This window comes from Oryza sativa, chromosome 4 (genome assembly GCF_034140825.1).
Source record: "Oryza sativa Japonica Group chromosome 4, ASM3414082v1".
NCBI lineage: Eukaryota > Viridiplantae > Streptophyta > Magnoliopsida > Poales > Poaceae > Oryza > Oryza sativa.
Genome location: NC_089038.1, coordinates 31,897,355 through 31,916,931, shown reverse-complemented (window position 1 = coordinate 31,916,931; position 19,577 = coordinate 31,897,355). Strand labels below are relative to the sequence as shown.

Genomic DNA, 19,577 nt, shown 5'->3' with positions numbered 1-19,577 from the left:
CGGCGCCGTCAATCTCGCGGGAGAAGCTAGCGACGTGCGCTCCTCCACGAGCGGACGGCGACGGCAGATCACACCATCGTTTTTTGCCGGTGATTTCAGGCTTTCAGACAAACAGAAGAACCTTTGTACGTACTCAATTATGGTAGTACATAGCTCGGCTTTTGTGAGATCAGAGTCTGTCACTACTCACTACCGATGACAGAAGAGGAAAATTCAGGAAAAATGTCCTGTACTATGCAGGACTTACGAATGTGGCTACCAAACCCTTCCCCTGGCGAGATTATAAGATAGTAACACCGGTCACTCTCTTGGCCGCAGCAGCCAGGAAGCTGCAAATCATGTGAAAATTAAATTACCATATTAACGTGCTTTGCTACTTGCTAGTATACTAGAAGCACCAAAGTCCAAACCTCCCGTCGTCTTTCACGTATTCTTGTTTTCTCTTCACCTCAAACCACTCTCAGAACTTGGAAGCAATATTAATTGCAGACTGCATACTGTTGTCTGCTTTTTTTTTTTCTTAGAAGTTACCTGATGATAAAATCATATAATATCTTTGTACGTAGTATGAAATAAATCACCAGATATATACCAACCTGCTACTATGAAGCTTGTCTGGTCAAGAACTCAAGAAATCGTCTGAAAACTTTAATAGATCCGTCTCTTTTACATGTCAATCCCGCAGCGCCTTTTCTGAATAAAAAGCGCGCGAGCATCCGCCTCATCATATGGCTTCTCAACTACTCCCTTCGTTTTAAAATGTTTGACGCCGTTGACTTTTTATCAAATGTTTAAACATTCGTCTTATTCAAAAAATTTAAGTAATTATTAATTCTTTTCCTATCATTTTATTCATTGTTAAATATATTTTTATGTAGGTATATAATTTTATATATCTCACAAAAGTTTTTGAATAAGACGAACAGTTAAACATGTGCTAAAAAGTTAACGGCGTCCAACATTTCGAAATGGAGGGAGTAGTAATTAACTAATTTGTTGATCGTGGACAAGTCCAATGCCGCAATGCGAAGCTGGAACTAATTAAAAAGGGCAGGTTTCCTTTTGCAAGATTGGGAAGTATCCGAGAAGCACTCGTCGCGTGACGACGCCGAACCGGCGATTATCTTTCAAGCTCGACGTAAATTTTCGAAGATAATACTACTATGGTTTCAAGTGCAATTTCGGGCTAAATTCCCATGCGGCCATGCTCACACACCTCTTTCCACCTCGCTCTAGATAGCTATAGCTATATAGACGACTGACACGACACAAGCTTTAACTTGGCTCGCGATCCCGCTTCTCGCAGAGCTTCTTCCTCGTGGCCGCCGCTCGCCGCCGGCGACGAACAATGCGCCGGCAACCAGGGCGCCCCTACCAACCGCGAGGCGGAGGCGGCGGGGACCTCGTCGGCACGGGCTTCGCGACGGTGCTCACGGCGGTGTCCTTCCTGACCCTCAACACCATCGGCGGCGGCGGCGGCGAGGGGGGCGGGGCGCCGCCGGTGGAAGGAGCCGAGCAGCTGCAGCTCGTCCTGGCGTGCGCGATCCTCGCGGCGGGGCTGCTGTTCATCATGTACGGGATGCGGGGGCGCGGCGCCGCCGCGCCGCCGCCGCCGGCGGGGGCGGTCCTGTTCCTCCGCCGCGCCGTGGACGTGGCGGCGGCGGTCCTCTGGAACGCCGGCGGCGTCGAGCGGCCGCTGCCGACGCCGGTGATGGTCCTGCTGCTGTGCCCTCTTCTTGCAGAATGGCTCGGTTTCGTCTGAACAGCGAGGCGCAGAGAGAGACAGCAGATCAAGTTCAGGGTAAACGTAGCCCTTTCTTTCTTTATTCTTCTCTTCTCTTTTCGTTTTCTTCAGAATACGCGGTAGAGGTGCTTACCATTGCATTGTTTGTTCTTCTCTTCTGAAGAACTGTAGTTGCGAATAACATGTAGTACATAATTAATCTTCTCTTTGAAGAAGTGTAGCTGCGAATTGACGTTCATGTACATACGGTATAATCCAACCACTTGTACTCTAGTTACATGTAAGAAATGTTTTTGCAAGTGAGACCAGGAGTTGTGCACAGCAATGCATTGTCCCCAGTCACCCCTTGCTTCACATACAAGAAATTTAACCGCTGAGCTTGCCAAAATGGAAATTTAACTTCCACTAATAAGCAAACATCTACTTATTCATATATCCTTTCATTCAACACCATGAACGTTCATACATGATAGTTATCTACCTTGTCTACAACACATTTTCTATTGGTTATTATATTATGCTTTAACGAGTAGAAAAGATTAAAAAAAATGTCAAGGAAAAAAAAAACTATATGTATGATCCTAAGCCAGGAATAGAGGGGCCATTCTTTCTGTATCTTCTTCCAAATGCTGCCAAAAAAATTCAGAACACTTCTGTGCCTGGCACTATGTTTGTGCTGAAGAACCAATTTTCTGAAGGATATATGATTTCTGCACATGGACCTGAGAATCTGTGTACCTTAAGTCTGAATCTATTAAACCCTGAATCAGGCCGATCCATACCCATTCGGGTGTGCTTTCTGCCATTTCCATGCAGTTGAAAGGCTTTCGCGAAGATCAATGTAACGGGCTGTCCAGTTCAGCTCGTCATGGATTTTGGATGGGTCACTGTAAACTTCAGCATAGTCTCCTGGTCTCCGGGTAAGGAATGAAACCTTGATGCTAGCTCCTGTTGCGCTCTTACATGCTTCTACAAACTCCTTCACTGATCTACCTGATAAAATCATGAGCAAAGCACAATCAGAAACAAGGAAATACATGCAGAGAAATGAGTACATAATTGTGCATGTGTTGAGATGATTAGTGATATTTTTAACAACCATGTCCTGTGCCAACATTGTAGATTCCAACTTTGCCAGGCTGAGCTTTATCAAGAGCTTTCACATGAGCATCAACGAGATCCGTGACATCAATATAGTCCCTTATGCAAGTTCCATCAGCTGTAGGGTAATCAGTTCCCCGAACCTAAAGCAGGGTGAAAGTCATATACCATAGTATGTTACCATGTGAAAAGTCAGGACACATGCTGAAGTGAGCATGTTCAGTACCTTCAAACCTGGAATGATTCCCAGTGCTGCATCAAAGCAAGCACCAGAAATCCGTCCATGCTCACGCAGCTCTGGTCGTGGAGCTTCCCCTAACCGCCCCCCTGGGTCTGATCCAATGACGTTGAAGTATCTAATTCAAAAGAAAACGAAGTGAGTTTTCTCTACGAATTAAATTTTAGTATAGGCTATAGGAGAGGCGGACCTTAAGATCATGACTGCCATTTCTGATCTCTTAGAGAAATCTAAAATGATGTCCTCTGCCATCTTTTTTGCCTTCCCATATGGATTGATAGGATTCTGCATTGGTTAAAAGATTGTCTAGAATCAGTGAATTGTGCATGATATTCTTTAAACTTTGAGATAAGAAGTCCATGCATTGATAAGCCAACCTGAGGGGTTGCTTCTGTGATAGGCATTGTGTCAGGTTCACCATATGTTGCACAAGTACTTGAGTATATCAGAGTTTTTACATTATATGCTGCCATTGCCTCAAGCACTGTCAATGTATTTGATGTTATGTTGTGGTAGTACCTGTTATTGCAGTATTAGCACAGATCATGTAATAGTAACAGCATTAACAACAGATTATTTCTGAAGGATACAAAAAAGGAAAACAAATTATCAACTAAAATCACATACATTTACATTAGGCAGTCTTTCACACTAATCTTCACAGTTCAAATTGCTCGTGCCAAAAGTATGTTATCGGCAAAAAATGCCAACATTGAAAAAGATGGAATGCCTATATTTTCCATTTTCACTATATAGTATGTTTTCAATATAGATTGTCATGTTTAGCAGTTTTGTTTAATAATAGAGATAACCAAGAGCAGTTTGCATTGCTCTGAACACATCAAAGGATTGCACATGAACATGCAATATATAAATAACCACCATCTATGTAACATGAATACAAGAACATTAGCACATCAATGCCTTACCTCAGTGGCTCCAACGTGCTCTCACCAACGTAAGCAACGGCAGCAAAGTGCATAACAGCATCGAATGCATTTTCTGAAAATATTTTGTTAACCTGGCTATTGGTTAAGTGCAAAACAGATCACACCAACACATGAATGTATGGAAAAATGGCTATAATAAGGTATTAAAGTTCACATTGTAGAGAAAAAGGATACAGCTTTCGCATCGCCTAAATCAGCATAAATAAACTGAAGCCTCCCAGGCTCTGGAAACAAACGTTGAAGGACTCTGACAGCTCCCATGTTCCCTCTAGAAAGGTTATCCTGTAAAGATCACATGGAAGAAATTGCTGTAACATAAAAGCTCTTTGAGTTAGGAATAAAAACATGAAGCTGGAATAAGAAATTTACCACAATGGTAACTCGGTAGTTGTCCCTAAGTAGACGAAGAGTAGCATGTGACCCAATGTATCCAGCTCCTCCAGTCACCAACACATGAGTCACACCAATTTCATGGCGAGAGAACTATAGAGCATGTGAATGTATCATGAAAACTAGATCAGATGACAATCTGAAATGCTTCACAAAAACAGCTTTGCTTCCAATGGAATTATGAATGTGCTTTATTGGAAACTACGATGGTGCATAGAAAATAACCACTACTAGCACAGAACACAGATAAATGAACAGTGAATTCATCAAATGGAATGGACGATCAATGTGTTTCTTTCAATCATGTTAAAGGAACCTCTTTCTGTCAGACAATATGCGATTGTTCCAAATGAAACTTACGTGTCACAATTAAATCAAGTTTGAACAATACAACAACGAGAAGTGAGGACTCAACAGCAATCAACAATTCGACAGTGAAGTGGGCTAGTTGTGGAGAGATTCGGCACTTACCACACTTGTACTGGTAAAACCAGGCGACTGTTTCAACACAATGATGCACATGACCGTGAGTGCAACAGCTACGGTGAACTTCCCGACGACATTAGGCTTGCGTCTAGAATCACCGAAGTCCATACCTGCAAATGTGACTTGGCAAATTAAAAGTTGTACCGGCAAATTCGGGTGTAAATTCAGAATTTCCTGCCTCCAACTCTGTACTGAAAGCCACCACAAGGTGTACAACATTCACCCATTTGAGGAAATCAGTATTGCATTTACACGTAAGTACAGGTTAGAAAAAAAATTGCTAGAAAATTTGATCGGGCATACACACAGTCGAAGCTAAAATTACAAGATAACACACCTCATTAATTAAAACCTAATTCATGAACAACCCAAAATTGGGGCATATTTATATTTGAAAAAAAAATGGGTGAAAACAAACTGGAATAAGACTGCGCATCAAAAACAAACGAAGGAAATCATCAGGAGCAAAACGGACGGTTAATTCGACTGAAATAAATCAATCAATCGAAGGATTCCTTTGGAACGCAGCACCTTCACGGGAATCCCGTAAGCAATAAGAACCAGACAAAAATTCCCGCGTTGCAAAAAGAAAGTCACCACCAGTCCGGACGGATCTCCAGACTAAACGCAAGCGGGAGAGAGACCGAGAGAGAGATGCATGCAAATACCTTCACCTTCAAGCCGATCCGAACCGAGAGGCGCAGGGCGGTGGAATGAGGCCCCGAGGCCCGAGGCCCAGCCTGCTCGCCGGAGGCGGCCCCGCGCAGCGTGGAGAGGCTAGCTCGGCGACGGGAAGGAGGGGAGGTCGAGGCGGGCGGCCCGTTCGCCGGAGCCCCCGCGGGCGAGGCGGCGACAGAGAGGCGGCGGTGGCTCCGGCTGGCTGCGCAGATCGGAGGAGAGAGAGATGGCGAGAGAGGAGAGGAGAGGAGAGGGAAGGAGAGTAATAGACGGTGGCGCAACAGTTTGGTCCATTTTTACTTCTCGGGCTTTCTTTATTTTCGAAATTAACGTCGCTGTCAGTTACTCGGACCCTACGTACAGTACAGCCATGTAGGGGAATTTTTGAAAAGTCAAATTTGTACTCCCTGCTTTGGGACTAGATTTTAATCAGCAATTACTATAGATTTTGTATCATAGATTTAACGTTAAATTTGTAAGAAAAATATATTTAAAACTAAGTATCGTAAAACTATAATATAAATTTATTGTTGAAGTTATCTAGAAACTACATATTTTGAAGGAGCTTAAATTTCTAGTACTAATGTTATGTTGGTGTTATAAACATTGTAGTTTTGTGATTAAATCAACACTAAATTTATAGGTTTTGTGATAAATTTGCTACATAATCCGTAGTTTTGTCATATTTCATCTTAAATCTGTTTTGTGATAGTTTGATCAAAATATCTTGATCAAAATAGAGTAAATTTACTCTACTTAAAAATTTAATACAAATATAGAAAAATATAAGTTATGCATAAATTACATTTAGTGATATCGCAATAAATGATACTCGTATAGTTTTTTAAGAAGACAAACAGTTGGTTTTATAGGTTTAAAAATATATTTTGTGAGCAAGTAATAAAGGTCAAATTTTGATAATAATGTTCTTTCCATTCTTGACATTTAAATGAATAAAGAATACACCTAGCGTCCCGGGTTTACGTAGGGATTCAATCGTAGAAACAACTTTATGTATTTCCAAAGGATCTACAGTTTGCTTGCGAGCAATATCTACGCAAGAATATATTTTTAGCTTGCCATGGCAACGATAAATAAACTGATAAAGCCATCAAATTTGTGCAAGTCAAAGCTCCACAATTCTGCCACGCTGCTCCTGCGATTGCAAGGCGCCTTCCTCACTTGTTTTACCTTGCCGACCGATTCGTCAGTGCAATTATGTGTGGTGCTGCCTCCAATAAACACAGGTCTCTCTGAATTAAAAATACAGTAATAATAATCTACCAGTAAGTACTTCATCAGTAAAAATACTAAACAACACCAGGAATACGATTCGAATCAGTTCCTAAATACGATAGTATAATGATTCAAACCAATTACGAATCAAATCTGGATACATCGGTGGATCAAGTGTCAGTATTTTGTCGGTGAAAACCAACCATAAATAAACACGAAGAAAAAAAAAAGAAGGATGATGACAGAAGCCTACAAGTATAAACGAGCACTGCTGGGTCGGTTGATTGATTGTTTCAGATTGGCGCGTGCGCAGAGAGAGAGATGGTCAACACTTTCATGCCAAGAGATTTTGAGATTGTACCTAACAATTCCTACTTAAACGTCAGCACTTGAATTTCTTTTCCATCCATTACATCTGTTTCCTCCTCTTTTTTTCTTCTCTATTTATTTATTTCTGGGAATCTTCTGTTCTTGCTCTCTGATTGGGCTTCAGCTATGCATGCACTTGCAAGAGTATAGATCGCATCCTGCCTAACTTGCTGCAAATCACTCGTTTTTCATTTAGTTTTTGATGGATCTTTGTGCGTTTGGAGGAACTGCAATCAAGGAGAAAATTTGGTCAGGCTCAACAGTTTCAGTACTAGTAGTGGTACTAATGGTCATGGGGCAGAATGGCAGATGGCCCACCTCAGAAACAGTACACGTCTTATGATGGGCTCATTGAAATGATGAAATGTTCAATGTTCAGATCAAGAAAATGATTGATGCATTTGATACCGAAGTTAGGTAGGAGGAAACCCAGCCAAGCCGATGATAGCCACGTTTTCAGTGGCGACCAGGCTGAAATGAGATGGGTTAAAAATGAAGGCGAAAGCAGCCAAAACCTGAACTTTCCAGCACCAGAGCACCGTTCAGTCACCTGTCTGATTCCTGCAGCATGTGCTGGTCTAGATTGATGCACATTGTGATGACCCTGTTGTCATGTGCAGTGGCTAACCGGCTGTTCTTGTTGGCATTTGCAAACTGAGCACCAGTTCATCAGCATGGACACATGTCCCAGCTTCTCTGCAGTCTGCATAAGCCCAGGGATCTGTGGAGTCTGGACATCTGTCAAGGTAAATCTCAGCTTAGATAGAACAATTAGATGTAAATAAGCTTCTTTTCCATGGAGGCTCCATCATCTCCAGCTTCGTTCATGGCGATGGCGACGATGGGTTCGCCCATGACACGTCGTTCTCAGATCCCCTGTTGCTGCCTGCACTTTTGTCAAACCATTAGTATGACATTGCAACTACTAGCTCTAAAACACTGGAGGCATAAACAGAAATCGCCTTACCAAAGGATTTATTTTTCAGTTTATGTTTCACCAGATCAAAAGTTAATGAGACAGGAGAAATTGTAAGACTAAAGTTAGCTGTAATAGGCAATAGTTCTGTACTTCTGTACCAGCACTGTACTGCAAGATATGCAATTTTTATTCAAGATTTCTGGTGCGGATAGTTGACTAATCATAGTTTACAATGTCAAAGTGTCCAACACAAACTCATGATTATTTTTAGTACGCCGTACACATTAGTCGCTTTTACTTGGTGCAATCAACTGACCAAGTCATCTCAGACTAGTTCCTGATCAACCAATAGACAACTGTTGGTTTGTTGGGCAATCCAGAGATGCGAATTGAACATATAGATATGCATGCCATGCCCGATAAGTTGCTTCGTGCAAAAAACAGAAGACAGGCAATTTCTTGCTCATGCAACCACTATTATCCTTTAATCCTGACTCCTGAACTTCACTTCTTCATGAAGTTACTTCTTTACCGCACCAGATTCTTTTCCTTATAGTACACCCTCTGAAAACTGTAACAAAAAAAAAACTGGGTCCATCATTGTGATTGAAAAATTTTCACCACTTACAGTTCAACAAGACTGTGAGGGTCTCAGATGTCAGTGAAACCCAGGAAGGCAGGAAGATAGGTGTACTGGCATGATGGATGGTTCAACAATCACATAGTAAAGGAAAGAGGCGAAAAACTATTTTGTAAACACTGTTCCCAGAAAGAAACGGTATGGACGTGAAAAAAAAAAGCAATATCATAAGATGTAAAAGACAACAAAATACCTCATCATGTGCATCTTTCAGGTTGCATGCATGAAATTTAATGGCAAGAAGGTCCAGATTCAGAAGAAAATGATGGGAAGGCCAGAAGGCAAGACTATAAGAGTGAAGATCAGCTGCAATTATATACATTCTCTTCAGATATTTCACATTTTCAATCTCATAGTGGACAAAAGATAGTTACTTTTTGTAAATAATTATCTAATCTCACAAACTTACCAAAACGAACAATACCTTTCCCAGCTTCACACAATCCCGATCTATATTAGATCCTGATCACATACAGCCCTAGTGAAAAGGTCTTGGCCATTATAAGACCCCAATAGTACCAAGCTACCATATCAGAAATATTACTATTTGAATATTTGAGTTGTTCCATAAATCACTGGCATGAGACCACAATCTAGCACATTGATGTAACAAGTTTTGTCCAAGTACCCACCCGAGGAACGAAACCTTGCTCCACCATTTGCTTCAAGACAAGATGCGCGTCGTCTAAACAGTTTACACTACAGAGTCCATCTATCAGTAACTTGAATGATGAGAAACCGGGCCTCATACGTTCTGCCCTCATCATGCTAACAAGGCCCTTTGCCTCTACAAACTTTCCTGAGCTCAAAAGACCATCAAGAAGTACCTGATATGTCCCTGAATTGGGATAGCATCCCTTAGGAACCATTGACTTAAACAAATTGAATGCCTCTGTTACCCTTTGTTCTCTGCAAAGACCAGCGATCAAAATATTGTAGACAACTGCATCTGCAACAATATCCTCCTTCTGCATTCTCTCACAAAGCTCGAATGCTTTGTCCACCTGACCATGTTGACAGAGGAAATTCATCAATGTAGAGTAGGTCGTCACATTAGGCACGCAACCTTGCTTCGGCATCTCATACAACAGCGAAATCGCATCGCCAAATTTGCCGAACTGACACAAGCCCTTGACAAGAATATTGAAGCAGCAGGTGTCCAATGTCACTCCCAACCTTGACGCGCTCAAGTAGACCTCATGGACAACTTCGTACTGCCTCTTACACACAAGCATGTGAAGAACATAGTTAAAAGTCTTGGTCGACGGCCAACAGTTATACCCGGGCATCGCAAAGAGAGTCTCGATTGCTTTCTCGGGATGGTTCGCCACATTGCCGTACATCTTGATCAGCCTGTAGAAGAACTCATCAGAAAACCTGAACCTCTCAGCTCTTGCCCTGGCCAGCAACTCCTCCACATCACTGAACCTCCTGCAGGATGCTAGCCTGTCGATCATCATGCTATAGAGTGCCTCATTGGGCTTGTAATCCCTTCTATCACAAGCTCTCTTGAAGGAACTGGTAATAAGGCTAGGATCCCTGATGTTCGCGAAGATCTTGAGCAATTCGTTGGGGGAAAGCCAATCCTTGTGGTCCAACCTACCGATCCAGTATCCGTCGTCGCACACCGCGGAGCGCAGCCTCAAGAACGGCGGCAACGATCGGCGCGCCACGGCTCTCGACATGCTGTTGGCTGTGGCAAGAACAAGAAGACATGAACAGTGTGGGTTTGAAAGGCGGGCGCAAGATAAGCGAGGGAGGAGAGGGTGGGGGGGGTGAAGGAGTAGTACCTTGGCTGGCGGGAGGTGAACGGTGAACCGGAGTTGGGGTTTGAGGATTCGGGCGGCCGGCGGCGGGGGAGGAAGAAGAGAAGGAGGCGGTGGTTGCCACCGCGGGCGACAGCGGCGATGTGGTGCGCGGACTGGACCAAGATGGTGGGCCTATGGTGGGCCTTGGGCTCTTTCTTACCAAAAAGCCCAAGTACGATAGTTTTTTTATAGTTTATAAAGTTTTGTGCTGAGCTATTATACGAAGTGACCGCGTGGCCTAATGGATAAGGCGCTCGCCTCCGGAGCGGGAGATTGTGGGTTCGAGTCCCATCGTGGTCGTTTTTTTCTCTTTTTCCCATCGTGGTCGTTTTTTTCTCTTTTTCCCATCGTGGTCGTTTTTTTCTCTTTTTTTCTCTTACAATGTTTTTGAACGTTGAATTCCTAACAGGAAAGGATTCACATGGTGGTAATTACGATGTAGTACTACATTCAGCAATGAGCCTCTCTAGACTCTACTAGGAATATGCATGCAAATATCTTGATAGTTTTTACAAAGTAAAGATATAAGGGGTTGTTCAAATTTATGTCAATTTAAATCTTATTATTTTTTTAAGTTATCAAAGATGTACATATATTTAGTCCTTGCACTGTGTTTTTAAAATCAACTACTAATTCCATTTCAAAATAGATGACACCATTAATTTTTCTCGTAATGTTTGATCACTCATCTTATTCAAAACTTTAATATAAACATGTAAAAGTATAAGTTACTATTATATTTTTTATTTGATGATAAAACAAGTTAAAGAATAGATAATATTTATAGTTTTAATAAAACGAACGACCAAGTTATGTGAAAAGTCAACGGTATCATACTTTTGAAATAAAGAAAGTATAACATCCATACTACTATAAAAGACAATAGTGATGGTGGTGGCTTTATCACCAGCCCAGCACCACTACTTTTGCACATTATGTAATAGTTTAATAGTTGGTTGAATCAAATGAACACCATATATATTTTAATAAGTATGGACATTTTACCCATAGCAAAGCATGGGTATTTTGCTATTAAAGTTATAATATATGCTCACCTAAGAAGCATGAAAATGAGTGTTTGTGACGAACCGCATCCTACGATGTCGAGATTATTATCATAGTGAGGCTAGCTCTGTAATAGATGGTTGAATGAACTTGGCCAAACTTCTCTTCTTCTTTTTTATAAAATGCCAAGTCCCACCTCCCATGGTCGATACGTGTCCTAGTGTGTTAGCATTGGATAAAGAAAGTATCTTCATAAATAACTCAAACCTCTACTGCATAAACACACACAAAGCTGGGGTTTAGGTGCTATGCATATCGCTCTTCCTTTCCAAGATATCTGTGAGAATGTGACCCCTTCTCACTGCACAGCCGCCACACCCATCAATCTTGGGCAATTAAAAGTCAAAAATTTATGCATATCCAGGATAATCACTAGAAAATGGGACATGACCTAATAGCATTATGTTACGATCGCAGGCGTCACCCGATGAGAAACTGATGATCGACCACTATTAGACATCGGGTTATTAGAGGCGATCCAAAAACCCCACTAGAGATGGTTTTGTGAATTGTCTATGCACGTGCGTCATTGCAATCTGCCTTAGACATATTTCAACAAATAAGTCAGAAAAACCTACCCACATAATCTACTTACCAGAGATAGTAAAAAAACCGCCTTAGACATATGTCTTGTCAATACAATTATGAACGAGGTACAATATTATATTATATATATTTACAGACAATTATGTCCTATGAGGATTTCTTATTTAATATTTATGGTTTTATGGATCTATCTTATGACTATATCTCTAGAATTAATTAGTACTCCACCTCAAACATCATGTCCTAGCTAGGCCCGTTCGGTTTATATTATTGAGTGGATAAAATTGACATATATTATTTACTTAATTATAGAGATAGAATAAATATTTTAAAATATAAACTTAAAAAATATCATCCTAAGATATAAGCATTAGTGGCTATGATTTTAGACATACATTTATCCAGATTGATAGCTAAAAATAGTTATATTTTAGGATAAAGGCAGTACCTTAAAACAAGTGGTCTAAACAATCCAATACAAGGATGCATTTTTGAAGCGTTGAGCGAATAATCCATTTGCATAATCCAGCGAATATGTTGTTGTATGTATCGGACATTGACAATATTATCTGTAGAATATAGCTTTAATCTCCAATTTTTATTTAAAAAATATGTTATATTTGAAAAGATAATGAAATTTGTGATCGTGTTTGGATTCAACCCGAGTTCAAATCCTGGTTACAAATAGAAACATTTACGCTTAGAATCGACCTATAGAGACAGGGTCCTCGTGTATTAGACACAGGTTGCCTGTTTGGTAGAGCTCTAACTCCTAAATTTAGCTCCAGGAGTTGGGTCTAGAATGGAGTTGTGGAGCTGCCTAAACCCAGCTCCACCTCTCTAGTTCATTCTATGAGAGAGCTCCACCTAACTCTGCTTCTATTTTAGGTGGAGCTGGAGTTGAAGCTGTGCCAAATAGGCCCTTAATTAAGGCACGATTCATAGGGGATAGCTCCTGTCATCCTGTGCAGGGGACCTGCTTCTATGGCCTTTCTTGAATCCAAATTTAGGTATTTCTTATTTGAAATACCTTGGGTAGGTATTTAATTTCCCTTAAAGCCGAGGGTTTCTTTAAAAAAAGAAATGAAATTTCGATATTTTGATAGTATTGTTTTTCAATAGAATTTTTTTTTCATGTTTTCAATCTACTCACTCCTATTCAGAGAAGTACTGACAGCAATGTTTAACCCCACCTAACCCAAAATCACTAATTTTTTGTACTCAATGGAGTATCTTGCTAGATTTTCCAATTAAGCACATAATCGTACATGCATGCATGTACATTCCACAAAGGATGTATACATGCATACTCCAGGAGTATTAGTGATGTCATCCGCAGGGATATGGAACTGTCACTTCTTCAGAGACTTCAGTGAAAAGTAACACTTGTTTAAGAACAGAGATATCCTATATCCAACGTCGCCGCAGGTAGTGGAGTTTACAGAAATCTTTTAACTTGCTAGTGGACGCACGACGCATGTTGGGGCGAAACTGCGTATGAAAATTTTCGTTATCTTCCCCAAATTTTCCACCCATATCGTGCAGGTATTCCACAGACCAAGGATACATATATTATGCATATTTATGCACGTGATTACACTGCATAAACAAACAGTTAGTGGGACTGTAACAAGACAATCAAGCAAAAATAGGTTGTGTCTTACGTAAGAGTAATAATTAACACAGACACAGCTAGCTCGTATTGTGGTTTAATTGTGGATTCCTACTCAAACTACACACAATGAACAGATTAATTTGGAGTAGTAGTGGAATGCAGTGAATATAATCATGTACTACAGCAGTATATTATGCAAGTAGTCCACTTCTTCAGGGTTCAGGGGTTGCCTTTTACGCCTGTATAAATTGGTACTCTTGCGTAGTTTACAAGCAGCTCAAAACACTTAGCTAGCTAGCTCACAAAAGCATCAGAGTTAACGTACACTCATCTAGCTAGGGAAGAAGAAGCTAACTAAGCCATGGCTTCTCGTGCATTTGCTGCAGTGTTTGCAGCAGTAGCACTTGTAGTGTGTTCTTCAGTCTTGCCTCGTGCTCTGGCCTCTGACCCGAGCCAGCTCCAAGATTTCTGCGTTGCTGACAAACTCAGTGCTGGTATATATATACAAACTCATTTCATCAATATATATGTTGCTACGTGTAAATTACAGGGATATGTCAGGTGCTAATTAAGTCACGGTATTGATAACAAACTTGTTATTCGCCGTTTAATTTAAACGGCTTACTGCATATTCTTTTCAGCATCATGCAGTTGGGTACGTTTTATTATAACAACATAACTTGCAGCAACCCAACTAGCCAGCCCGTTGGACCATATATATATTTGTCAAAAATACAGTAATGAAATGAGAACAAAAATACACCATCAAATTTGTGATGAGAACATTTTTGAGACTGTATACATTTACTGCACCACATTTTTCATCAGAAAACACTTAAATTTTCCAAGGCATGGTATTTTACCAGCATATTGAATCATATAAGGAACTTCACGTATGTATCATCTCGGTCTTTAATTTGCAAAATTGTAATGCAGTGTTTGTGAATGGTTATGAAACTTTGACTACAAAATCCAATAAATTTATAGTATTATGATATTACTTTTCAAAGAAAATCTACGTATACCATTCCTTATGTTTTTAAAACAATCATTTAAAAAAGATATTTTTTATAGTTTTTGAGATGGTACTAAAAATTTAGAACTGTAAAATTTCTCTTTGAAAAAATATTAATGATCAAAGTTTTAAATGTTTGACTAAATCTTATCATAAATGTCAAAGAGGTTTGACCAAAGTATTAATCTATGAACAATAAATTGCAAATGCAGTGTTCGTGAATGGTTTCGTGTGCAAGAACCCAAAGCAGGTGACGGCGAACGACTTCTTCCTCCCTAAAGCCCTCGGCGTTCCAGGCAACACCGTGAACGCACAGGGCTCCGCGGTAACCCCTGTGACGGTGAACGAGCTGCCGGGCCTCAACACGCTCGGCATCTCGTTCGCCCGCATCGACTTTGCCCCCAACGGGCAAAACCCGCCGCACACCCACCCTCGTGCCACCGAGATCCTCACCGTCCTCCAGGGCACCCTCCTCGTCGGCTTCGTCACATCCAACCAGCCGGGCGGTGGCAACTTGCAGTTCACCAAGCTGCTCGGCCCCGGAGATGTCTTCGTCTTCCCGCAGGGTCTCATCCACTTCCAGCTCAATAATGGCGCCGTCCCGGCCGTCGCCATCGCCGCGCTCAGCAGCCAGAACCCTGGGGTGATCACCATTGCTAATGCCGTGTTTGGATCCACCCCGCCCATCCTCGACGACGTCCTCGCCAAGGCGTTCATGATTGATAAGGATCAGGTCGACTGGATCCAGGCCAAGTTCGCCGCGCCACCGGCTGCCTCTGGTGGTGGCGGTGGCTTCATTGGCGGCGGCGGTGGTGGCGGCTTCCCCGGCGGCGGCGCGCCATAGACGGCCTCATTCTCGACGCGCTTAGCAATGCATGCAAAGGCGGCGTCGTCGTCATGCATAATGCATGTTACTATCTTATAAAACCTTTATTACACATGTAAGCTGCGTGTCTACGTGGCTTGACACGTAGGATACATCTCGATCGTGTCCAATAATCTGGTGAAATCGCATCAGTGTATTATGCTAAAAATGTTACACCTCTTTATGAAATAATAACAAAGTTGGATATTTATGTGCTGCCTATGCACAGGAATAGCAAATATGATTGGAGTCTGGCAGAAACGTAGGTGCAAAACTTATTTATTCCCTTGAAAATACAGAGGTTCAGCAACATGACCAACTCTGAACTCATACAGAGTGAAACTGAGCTGCTAGACACGCCGTTTGATGGACAACACAGATGACAACTCAAGACATCTAGCATCCAAAATTGCAATAACGGCCGGACATGTTTATTTCGAATGCTAAATGTTACAGAAGAATAGATCATGAGAACAGTGCTAAATTTGTTCCTTTTTTGGTGATCTAGTTAGCAATGGCTTCATGTTCTGTTATCGCAACCAACGGAGATTCCCAGGGTAAGTAGGACTCGAGGAGCTGTAGAGGCCATTCCATTTGTTTCCTTTGAATATTGCAATCTACAAGGAACAGTAGCATGCACCCCTTGTTTTCCAAACCTGCAACACTATGACCTTGACAACACACCTTTTGAGCTGCGATCAAGTCAAGAAAGATACGTTAATGTTTCAATATCAGCAAAGGTCAGAGATAAACCATATGCTTAGCAGGTGTGAAGTTTTTGAATCAGGCATCAACAGTGTAGTTGGGCACAACATAGAATTTCCTAAACGCTATTTGCAATAAGCTAAAACGAACCTGGGGACAGTGCCGCGTCGGCGCAAGTCATATTCTGTTGCTTGTCGAAGGGCTCTAGCAAATGCTTTGAAAGTTGCCTCAATAATATGGTGTGAGTTTTTTCCAGCAAGCTTCATAAGAGCAAAGAAAAGGCAGGCTCAGGTATGATATACGTACTTCTTAGCTCGCTTAACTGGAGGAAAAGCAAAGATTGACTCTTATGTTCAACTAGGGATGCAATTTATTCAGTGCCAAACAGCACTCTTGTAATAATGATCCAACACTGGATGGAAATTTGATCTGAAGCAAAGCAATATGTACCTGACGGATGTGAAGTGTCATCCCAGATGTATTCACAAGAGATTGGAAAAAGTGCTCAACTAGCTGGTCATCAAAGTGAATAAATCAATAGCTGTCTAAGATGATAGCAGGAGTATACATGACTGAAAAGATAGCATGGCATCGATGATAAAAAAAAAAGAAGTATTATTTAAATATTTCATCAAAAAGAATTGTCCAATGATAGGAAGAACGTCAGAGGATGAATACGAATGATGCAAGACAACCCAATAGCCATGTCACATTAGACGATTAAGGATAAGCCATATTGGATCTGGCATGACGAAAAGAAACCATCACAAGTTTTTCCCAAAAAAAAAGGATAATAGCTACATAATTTCAGGAATTACCTGAGTATCGTATGTGCCAACTCTCTCAGTCGGAATACTTAAGCCGCAACTCAAATGAGGACGACCAGATAGATCCTAGATATGGGGGAATAGTAAATAATAGAGTAAGTCACATTATCAATTAGCCTGACTGATGAAGTGGTAGACATGGATATCCGCACTAACAAAAAAAATTAAGCTAAGATGAACCCAAAATGGCAAATAATTGGTGTATATATGACAAAGGCCAGATGACTGCAGTCATCTTCTTGCTAATGACGTTATAGTGTGATAGATGGGTCTGTGCTACAAAAACATTACCATTCAGTGCAAGTGTTCAAATGCCATTAGTGCAGATGGGCCAGTAAACCAGAACGATAGATACTCATGACAATTATAATATCATTAAAAACTTCATGACTAATTGCAGGACTCTAACTCAATTATGTGCTTGCATGGCATAAGAGAATTATGGCCACATGAATACAAACGTAGAAATGCAGGGAAGTATATACATTTGCAGTATGTAAACGCAATGCCAGGATGATAGCATGTACCAGTATAACCTCAACCGCTGCCTCATCAAGTGGTGCTGTAAAATGCCCAAACCGATTAATTCCTTTTCGATCTCCAAGTGCTTCAAGTAGTGCCTACAAGTACCAAAAATAAAAAAGCAATCATACTAGACGTTTTGCTTACCTACACAGCTTGCAGACATTTACAGTACTGATGATTCAGCATGCAATCAACAATGTAAATAGTGTGTTGATAACGCGTTCAATTTTGCACAAATGAAGGGGGAAAAGAAGTATGAAATTATGGATACCCTAACCTTCAATTCATAATGATCCTACAAGTATTTCTAGAAGCAGAAATGATAAGGTGAAAGCAACAATTACCGTTCCAATTGCCAAAGCGATGTCTTCGTTTGAGTGATGGTCATCGATGTGAGTGTCACCCTTTGCCTTAACACATACGTCAAAGAGCCCATGAGATGCCAGTTGCTGTAAGTTATAGACACAGAATTAATGGCCAGATTTGACTAAAAGAGCATATTTATGCAGCATGTGTAAAGACTGGTACCTACAAGAGAAACATATACAATAGTAGAACCATTCAAAATGCAGAAAACTAGACAAAAACACTTCTTTCGAATGAAGCGCTGGCAATTTGCTACACGCAACTGATGTTGATAATTTTGCGTGATTTCTCTTGAAATATTGATTCGAGGTTAAAGGACTTGGTCACATGAAGTGGTCATTTATCATGCTCGTGGAATAACCAAAGCCATACATGAGTTAATAGGTGGAAGTTACATGTATCACATCATACCAGGAAAACAAAACTAAATAGCATTTCCCAAATAGTGAACTAATTGCTTGATAGAACAGTTCTTAGCGAACAGCAGCTAAAACACGTGGAACTTGAAAAGCGGCAGATTTTTTCCAAGTAGGACCTATTCAGGCTTTAATGGCCCCAACACATCACTTTCTCCCAACAATAATAAGATTGCACCAGTGGCACTCAAAAACGTCTGAAGTGAATGCAACTTAAGAGCGTCTATTCAACCATTTAGTGGATTTGACCTAAGATGTTTTCGTTAGTTTAATAGGTATTGTTTCCCCTTCCGCACTAAGCAATTGCTTTTCCTCTTCGAATGGTTCAACTGATATTCTTGCTTTAGACAAGCCCCTAAGTCAAAAACCAAACATTTCTACACACAACAGTATACAAGCACATTCTATCTATATAGGAGAAATCCTCATTCACAATCGCTGCCACAGGAAAACCATACTTACATCGAGCATGTGATCCAAGAAAGGTATCCCTGTGCTGCAATCGGCAACACCAGTGCCATCCAGGTTGATCTTCACATGCACATTCGTCTCCTTGGTCACCCTCTTGACTTCTCCTATCCTGGACAACGCTGAGAATTCCGAACACAAACCAGAGTTTAAAAAATCAAATTAAATAGGATTAGCTTTCACAAAAGAGAGTAAGAACTCTTGGAATAGCTACTGCTACTGCCTACTGCTAGTGGAGATGTCAAGCATAGCATGGTAGCAAATCACATGAAGCGCAACAGAACAAAAGCCTAATCGACGACGCAGAATCCACCTGTGGAGTCCTCCGGCGCGGAAGGAGAGCCGTTCCCGGCGGCGGCGGCGGAGGCCATAGCAGGCGGCCTCAGGTGGAGCGAGAGACCGTGCGGCCGAGCGGGGAGGGCGACCCCAGCCCTGGACAACCACGACGACCCGGAGACTCGGCCGGCCGGCGAGGGGGACACGCGCGAGAGGGAGGGGGAGACGAACCGCGCGGTGGTCATCGGCGTCGGCGAGAGCTCGCCGCCGGCGCCGCCGGTGACCGCGGGGGAGTGGAGGGGATTCGGGTGGTGTGGACTGCCTTGCGT

General features: G+C 41.6%; 4 protein-coding genes and 1 non-coding gene across 11 annotated transcripts; 2 read left to right on the top strand and 3 right to left on the bottom strand.

The window, feature by feature from the left end:
- Positions 1–1,960: 1,960 nt before the first annotated feature.
- LOC4337011 (probable UDP-arabinose 4-epimerase 2) lies at positions 1,961–5,877 on the bottom strand. Of its 4 annotated transcripts, none has more exons than XM_066309198.1 (11): positions 5,578–5,874; positions 4,895–5,019; positions 4,403–4,516; positions 4,208–4,315; positions 4,013–4,104; positions 3,461–3,602; positions 3,274–3,368; positions 3,072–3,201; positions 2,844–2,988; positions 2,483–2,737; positions 2,145–2,373 (listed from the first exon to the last, which is right to left on the bottom strand). In XM_066309198.1, exons 2-10 carry the CDS (start codon positions 5,015–5,017, stop codon positions 2,511–2,513), a joined length of 1,176 nt encoding a protein of 391 aa, XP_066165295.1. In that variant the 5' UTR covers positions 5,018–5,019; positions 5,578–5,874; the 3' UTR covers positions 2,145–2,373; positions 2,483–2,510. The 4 variants fall into 4 exon arrangements, with proteins under 4 accessions (NP_001389358.1, NP_001389359.1, XP_066165295.1 ...); XM_066309199.1 differs by having other exon boundaries at positions 5,584–5,874; NM_001402429.1 differs by having other exon boundaries at positions 1,961–2,737; positions 5,578–5,877.
- Positions 5,878–6,914: 1,037 nt separating this feature from the next.
- On the bottom strand, positions 6,915–10,632 carry LOC9266692 (pentatricopeptide repeat-containing protein At3g14580, mitochondrial). Of its 4 annotated transcripts, XM_066310194.1 has the most exons (7): positions 10,542–10,632; positions 9,161–10,444; positions 8,945–9,057; positions 8,160–8,682; positions 7,743–8,078; positions 7,511–7,663; positions 6,915–7,419 (listed from the first exon to the last, which is right to left on the bottom strand). In XM_066310194.1, the coding sequence occupies exon 2, from the start codon at positions 10,434–10,436 to the stop codon at positions 9,345–9,347; it is 1,092 nt and encodes a 363-aa protein (XP_066166291.1). In that variant the 5' UTR covers positions 10,437–10,444; positions 10,542–10,632; the 3' UTR covers positions 6,915–7,419; positions 7,511–7,663; positions 7,743–8,078; positions 8,160–8,682; positions 8,945–9,057; positions 9,161–9,344. The 4 variants fall into 4 exon arrangements, with proteins under 4 accessions (XP_066166291.1, XP_066166289.1, XP_066166290.1 ...); XM_066310192.1 differs by having other exon boundaries at positions 7,743–8,682; XM_066310193.1 differs by having other exon boundaries at positions 7,511–8,078.
- A 154-nt stretch (positions 10,633–10,786) lies between these two features.
- TRNAR-CCG (transfer RNA arginine (anticodon CCG)) lies at positions 10,787–10,859 on the top strand. Its single transcript has one exon. It is a non-coding gene; the product is annotated as a tRNA-Arg (tRNA).
- A 3,200-nt stretch (positions 10,860–14,059) lies between these two features.
- On the top strand, positions 14,060–15,976 carry LOC4337008 (germin-like protein 4-1). Its single transcript, NM_001419870.1, has 2 exons — positions 14,060–14,279; positions 15,013–15,976. The coding sequence occupies exons 1-2, from the start codon at positions 14,147–14,149 to the stop codon at positions 15,642–15,644; spliced, it is 765 nt and encodes a 254-aa protein (NP_001406799.1). The 5' UTR covers positions 14,060–14,146; the 3' UTR covers positions 15,645–15,976.
- LOC4337007 (imidazoleglycerol-phosphate dehydratase) lies at positions 15,912–19,577 on the bottom strand. Its single transcript, NM_001419869.1, has 8 exons — positions 19,286–19,577; positions 18,967–19,094; positions 18,067–18,171; positions 17,725–17,817; positions 17,189–17,263; positions 16,821–16,883; positions 16,521–16,630; positions 15,912–16,357 (listed from the first exon to the last, which is right to left on the bottom strand). Exons 1-8 carry the CDS (start codon positions 19,491–19,493, stop codon positions 16,330–16,332), a joined length of 810 nt encoding a protein of 269 aa, NP_001406798.1. The 5' UTR covers positions 19,494–19,577; the 3' UTR covers positions 15,912–16,329.

Coding starts and splice junctions, on each gene's coding strand:
- LOC4337007 (NM_001419869.1), bottom strand. CDS start 19,493: ATGACCACCGCGCGGTTCGTCTCCCCCTCCCTCTCGCGCGTGTCCCCC. Junction 18,172..18,966: donor TCTTGGATCACATGCTCGAT/GTAAGTATGGTT, acceptor TATAACTTACAG/CAACTGGCATCTCATGGGCT. Junction 16,884..17,188: donor TTGGCACATACGATACTCAG/GTAATTCCTGAA, acceptor TTTGATGACCAG/CTAGTTGAGCACTTTTTCCA.
- LOC9266692 (XM_015779481.2), bottom strand. CDS start 10,436: ATGTCGAGAGCCGTGGCGCGCCGATCGTTGCCGCCGTTCTTGAGGCTG.
- LOC4337008 (NM_001419870.1), top strand. CDS start 14,147: ATGGCTTCTCGTGCATTTGCTGCAGTGTTTGCAGCAGTAGCACTTGTA. Junction 14,280..15,012: donor TGCTGACAAACTCAGTGCTG/GTATATATATAC, acceptor TTGCAAATGCAG/TGTTCGTGAATGGTTTCGTG.
- LOC4337011 (NM_001402429.1), bottom strand. CDS start 5,017: ATGGACTTCGGTGATTCTAGACGCAAGCCTAATGTCGTCGGGAAGTTC. Junction 4,517..4,894: donor GTTTTACCAGTACAAGTGTG/GTAAGTGCCGAA, acceptor CATGCTCTATAG/TTCTCTCGCCATGAAATTGG. Junction 3,202..3,273: donor ATGGCAGTCATGATCTTAAG/GTCCGCCTCTCC, acceptor CTTTTGAATTAG/ATACTTCAACGTCATTGGAT.